Raw genomic sequence first — 5987 nt, 5'->3', positions numbered from 1 at the left:
ATGACCCCTGCCCCTCTCAACCAAGAATCTTCGCTCGAGCCAGATGGAAAAGACCAAAGTCTACAAGAACGCTTCATCAAATTCATTCTGCCAACGATCTTTCCTATCCTCGACTTCAACCGACGCCGCCAAGCCAGCTCGGAGCTGATCCTCCCTAGCCTTGAATCAAACGGTGCCTTTCTCCACTGCTGCCTCTGCGTCGCTGCCCAGAGCCTCAAGTCACATACCAATGGCTCAAACTCTACCGAAGAGATCGACAAAGAAATCATGCGACATCGCTATGCCAGCATCGAAGCTCTTCGCGCTCTCAAGAAGGATGAGAAACACCAACAAACTCTGGAGACAACACTCGGCCTCACCTTCTCCCAGTCTATCGTTGGCCACTATGACGATGACCTTCCCGATGCCTCTTGGGACCTGCATTTTCAAGCCGCGATGAGTTTAGTACAGAAGCTTAAACTTCCCAGCATCGTCTCTGATCCTGCCAAGGTATCGATGCAAACTCCTTTCATCATGTCACTCTCGTCATGGATTGACATTCTCGGTGCCACCATGAAGGGTCGCTCACCAAAATTTGCTTCCACTTACCGTGAGAAGATTCTTTCTCCGCTCAACCCTAGTCTCGGCCTGCGCGAGCTGATGGGCTGTGATGATCGGGTCATGCATATCATTTCCGAGATCGCCTGTCTCGAGTCTTTCAAGAAGGTTGGCATGATGGACTTCGCGCTCTGCCAGCATGTCCTTGCCCTTGAAGAACAGATTAAATTGACCGAGATGAGTGATGCAGGCTCCAAAATGCCCTTTGATGCTAATGATGGCCTTATACCTGAGCAGCTTACCAAGAACATAACCATAGCCTTCCGTATTGCTGCACGTGTCTTTCTCTACAGCCTGGTTCCTGGGTTCAACCCCAGAGAGCCATGCCACATAGACTTGGTCAAAAAGCTGACTACGGTGCTTCAGCGTATTCCCTCGGGCCCTCATGGATTTGACCGCAACCTTACTTGGGTCTATCTCATTGGCGGCTCCATCAGCGTTCCTGATAGCCCATTCCGACCTTTCTTTGAGGACCGCTTGGCTCGACTGGGCGACTCGGCTAAAATTGGCAACATAGGACGTGCAGCTGTCCTCCTAGTCGAGGTGTGGGCTCAGAATGACAGACTCCCGGTCGAGAGCACGTCGTACATCCACTGGCGAGATGTCATGGAATCGAAAAAGTGGGACTTTTTATTGCTTTGAGCACTGCTTTTCGCGAAAGAATAAAAGTCAAGCTTTTGGGCACTCCCAGGAATTCAAGTTAAAAGATTCACTACTTGAACAGAAAGCGTGTCTTCACTGGAGGAGCTGTATATTATGCTTCGCTGTGGCTTTTCTCACTTCTACGTCTCTGTGTCGATAGATAATACGATATTTTGCCTCGTCTACAGAATGTTGGGGGAGGATGCCACCATGAACAGAGATAGGGAAGGACTTTTTATCTTATGTCAGCCTCTTAGTCAGTTAAGAACAAAACCTGGGCTATGGATGAGCAAGCTGACTCGTCGAAACCAATTCCCATTGGTTGGCTTCAGCTCAGCCCTAACCAGCCCCATCAAACACCCGGTTGTCCCGAGCGTTGCCCCCATTCGACAATGCCGTCCTCAGCAGGCTTAGGCATGACGCATCGCACACAGACATTAGTGTCTCGTGCATGCAAGCCTTGCAGAAGAATGTACCCTTAACGGTTGCCAAATGCTCCTTCTCTGGGCGAGCGGTTTTATCTGTGGGTAAAGTTAGCGAGCGTAACCTGCTACAAGCTGTCAATCGCCGGAGAGCACAGAGCACGACCCTGAGGCAGTAGGCTCTGTGGTAGAAATGCAACCCCAAAGTCCCCAAAAGATGATTGATGAATTGATAATGCAATCGCTATTGGTGGAAAAAGGGCAGGCGACCCTTGGCCTTGGCCCACGTGGAATGAAATCTGTCTACAAGATCACGACGAGTTGTAGTAGAGGGCGAGAGGGCTTGACTTTGCTGATGTTTAGTTGTATTTGCTAATACTGGACTACCATCTGGATGCCCTCGTCGCCCTCGAGCCTTTGTTCAGCATGACGATAGGAACTTGACTTATGGAACTTGACTCACAAGTGAGCGCTCCAAATAATGGTATAGCAGGTGTAGAGCAGCTAGGCAAACCTCGCACGCCGTTCGTAGGCGGCTCTGTCATAGCCCGGGATGTTGTATCTGTAGGGACAATTACGAGCGGGCATTAGTTAGGCAAGCTCTCCGAGTCATCTACTCATGGTGATCGAGAAGTCTATTTTGGCTGCCAGGACGATTATTGCCCACGACGACACATACCATAGTACAATTAACAGCTATACCGACGATGAGTACTAAACTTACCACGGCAGTTCAAGGAGTTGGAATTCAGGTGTAGAACTGATGGTCACAGGGAACATTTAACATCACCATTGCAGTGTTGCGCTGCAGGGTAAGTCACGTAACATGACCGCGTTTGGCAGTGGCTCTCTAGCCAATGAAAATTAGCCACCTACATACACGACATGCTCGAAACTGGATGACCTCGGATGGATGGGGACCACCGCTGCGAGTGCCTCTAATCTGATATTCTTCTGACCAGATACGGCCCTCAGGGCGACACGGTAGCTTCATCTTTACAATCCACAGCCTGCTCAAGTCAATCAACGCGACCTGCTCAGACGCGTCCCTCGCTCCGCAGCACCGCCGCAGTACCCCTACCAAGAGAAGGTGCACCCAACCCTCTGTTCGCTGTTCTTTGCTTCTCACTGACTACCTTCAAGCAGGCCGGCCTGTTTCCTGATAGCGCCCACAGGTCTTCTCGTTAACTGTTGTTGTGTCATACTGTTCGAGACTACCTCAAATCGAGCCCGATGATCGAGATAGCTTCCGGCCAGCGACCCTACGGCGATGTTTCCGGCCGGAGGGCAGCCTATGGTGACATTTCGCGCCCCTTCCTCGCATCCGCGGCCATACTCACCAGCGATCGATACTCTGTCCGCGACCCATCTACTCGTTCTTCGCCCCGACCTTCACCGCGATCTGCGAAGGAAGCAATATGTTCTCGGCCACATGACTGGATGTCAATTGCACGCCTAGAAAGATAGCAGCTTTTACTCATTCATCAGTCCGCCAGCGCCGCCAGTATGTTGGCTTAATTCAGTTGTAGCGACACAGCAGCTTTGCCTTATCAATCCGAACTATTGGTCTGCTCGATAACCCCCAGTCTCATCATGTACTGTCGATAGCAGGTTCGTCCCGAGTCTGCAGCCACCCTTGTTTTCTTGACAGATTCTGGGGACTCACTTACAAAGGGATGCCTGGCCTCCTGCCTGTCCATTTCGGCTGTATTGACCACCGCCTAGAAAATTTACGATACGTTTTCCACTGCCACGGCCCTTCAGGTCAACTCCATGGCCTGCTACCTGATCAAGCTCGGGCAGATATCCTGACGACCGAGATGCCTTGACATCAGACGGCACACGAACCTTGAGCCGATTTCCACCCACGGTCGACGGGCAAATACTACATGTTTCAACCACAGGGAATGCTATATAGGCCTTAATTCTTGTACTTGTGCCAAATAATTAAATCGCCCGTTTCACTCAAACCTCGGGCATCAGAAGTGGTGGAATAAAAGCCTTCTAGCCTACGTTATAGAGACCCGGTGTCCAACCAGGGACAGCGTATTATCCCCAGATCTATGGAGCAGATATAATGAGCACCGGTATGGTTTGATGGCCGGCAATGTACATCTCGCAAAGGACACGGAACATGTCGCCAAGTCTATACGTTGCAAAATTCTGGTATTCCTAGTCTGCCGTGCCGATGCAGAACCGATACGTATACTCAGTGGGCATACACTCTCTGACATTCTGTATACGTCGGTAGTTCACGCTTCGCCACAAGAGCGATAGAGACTAGGCCACCAGGAAACGGGCACAGAAACGAGCACCCCCACCTCTTACCACGGCACGATGGCTGTCTTTTCCTCTGTGCATCATGATCCCTTCCCGCGGGCCACTTCTTGTCTGTCACGGTTCGAGTGATACTGCTTGCCTCCGTGCTCTCGTCGTCTCGTCGACGTTCCGGGCTAGACTGACGATTGTTGTGTCGCGGACGACGGCCTCCTGGCATGGCCAATCCGAAACCAGCTTCGACTGGACATCGAGGTGCCGCGACAGAGGATGCAAGTTGTCTCATCCTGACTCTTCACCGTGATATCGTGATCCTGGTTTTGCCGGTCGGTGCGATGCGCGGCCTCGAGTTGGGCCGGCGAAGTGGCACTCGAGTAAGGGTAAATCACGTCCACAGCGTTCAGTGGAATGATGATGGCGTTGGTCGACGTCTGGACTCGGTTGATCTACTTGAGCGGAAACTGGTCACCACTTTGTGAGCTGGCGATAGGCGGGGCGATGCAAGCTGATCATAGTGGCGTTAGACGTCCTGCTTGGGTTGCGCCTCGGCCGTGGTAGACCTGTGCCATAAAGTGAGATGCGGACGTGCCATGTCCTACTGCGGTCTAGGTTCGTGAATGTTTGAGCGCAGGGCCACAGGAAATACTAGCAGAAAGGAGAGTACTGTGTTCGTGGAGGCACTGTGTCTGAATCGAATGAAATGTGGCTAAGCAAGCAGGCATACACGTTCCATGCCGAGTCATTTGAGCGGGACACGGTGCGCGATGCGTGTCGCGCATCGCGTTACGTGAGGCGGCAATCATTGCTTAGTCACCCAGCGACCCTAGCAAGGAGTGCATTCCTTGTTGGGGATTAGGGAACAAAACTCCCAGCCGACCAGATTAGCGAGATCATCAAGACAAGAGATGGCATCCCTGGGCTTTTTCGCGATTTGTAGAGTGCCGGGATTAATCCAATTCATGGGCTCCAACCTATCTCTTGACCTTGTTTGGCACTTTTCAGCAGCCCATGTTGAGTCCACCGATCGTACGTCAGCTGACTAAACCCTCATGTCATCTCTTGTCAACACCAACCGTCTCCAGCGCGAACCAACTCGCCCCAGTCAACTGACACCCCAACGCGTGGACATAGCTCACGTAGTCTCCGCCTTGCCCAAAACGGGATGCTCAACACTGAAACTCTCGCTACAAGATCACCGACTCGAGTTCCCGACGTTCCGATCGACGCGTCTACGACCCGAAGAAGCCAGATCGTGCAGACCCTAAACCTCTGGAACAACATCACGATGAGTGCGCGCGGTAGCCTCATGTCACAATCCAAGAGTCCTGGGAAAATGCCATTGATGTCGCCCAACATACTCTGGAGCTACTACTTGATGTAGGACATCTCATAGTGGCTGCCGTTTAGCCTCCGAGGACTTTTGACGCCAATGAAACCGCCACCGCGTGCACAAGCGGGCCAATCCGCCAGCATCTCCCCGAATGCGTCTATTGTCGTGACCAGGACGATTCGCCGTCGAAGGTCGATGATGCACGGTTTGCCAGGTTGGGCAGAGGGCTCTCGCGCATCGACAGTCCTGACACGGAACCGATCCCACGAGTCATGATCCTGGAAGTGGTCACGCGGTCAACACAGATAAAGAGTGTTCTCGTGATGAACTCAGTGCTTCAGCTCAAGTTCTATAGCTCGGCCAGAATCTGAAGCGTCAGCGAGAATGCGTTTGGGAAACGCATTACCCTGCCACTTCTCTCTGTTCTGACCCGTAATCGTGCACAGGCTGTCGATTCTCAAGGCAGAAGTAGCTTCATACCCAACCCAAGCTGCATCACCACGCAACATTTCTGCCCGACTCGTACGTTAGCACCATCAACACATCTCATCACTGAATCTTGTCCATAGGTAGCTACTGCGCGCGTCTCCATTTTGGCCCGACACCATTGTCCGGACACAATCGCTCGGCCCCAGTTTCCTCGAGAGTGCAGATGAAGCTTTGATCTACAGTACCAGGATCAACGAACTCACGAACCGTATCTCCATGAATCGAGAGGC

General features: G+C 52.1%; 1 protein-coding gene across 1 annotated transcript; it reads left to right on the top strand.

Annotated features, from left to right (window-relative positions):
* FMAN_14202 (uncharacterized protein) lies at nucleotides 1–1239 on the top strand (the record flags this gene model as incomplete). Its single annotated transcript, XM_041825553.1, has 1 exon — nucleotides 1–1239. The coding sequence occupies one exon, from the start codon at nucleotides 1–3 to the stop codon at nucleotides 1237–1239; it is 1239 nt and encodes a 412-aa protein (XP_041690922.1).
* Nucleotides 1240–5987: the final 4748 nt, after the last annotated feature.

This window comes from Fusarium mangiferae (assembly GCF_900044065.1).
Source record: "Fusarium mangiferae strain MRC7560 genome assembly, contig: FMAN_scaffold022, whole genome shotgun sequence".
Lineage (NCBI taxonomy): Eukaryota > Fungi > Ascomycota > Sordariomycetes > Hypocreales > Nectriaceae > Fusarium > Fusarium mangiferae.
Note: the sequence above shows the minus strand (reverse complement) of the source record. Positions and strands in the feature narration are given on the sequence as shown.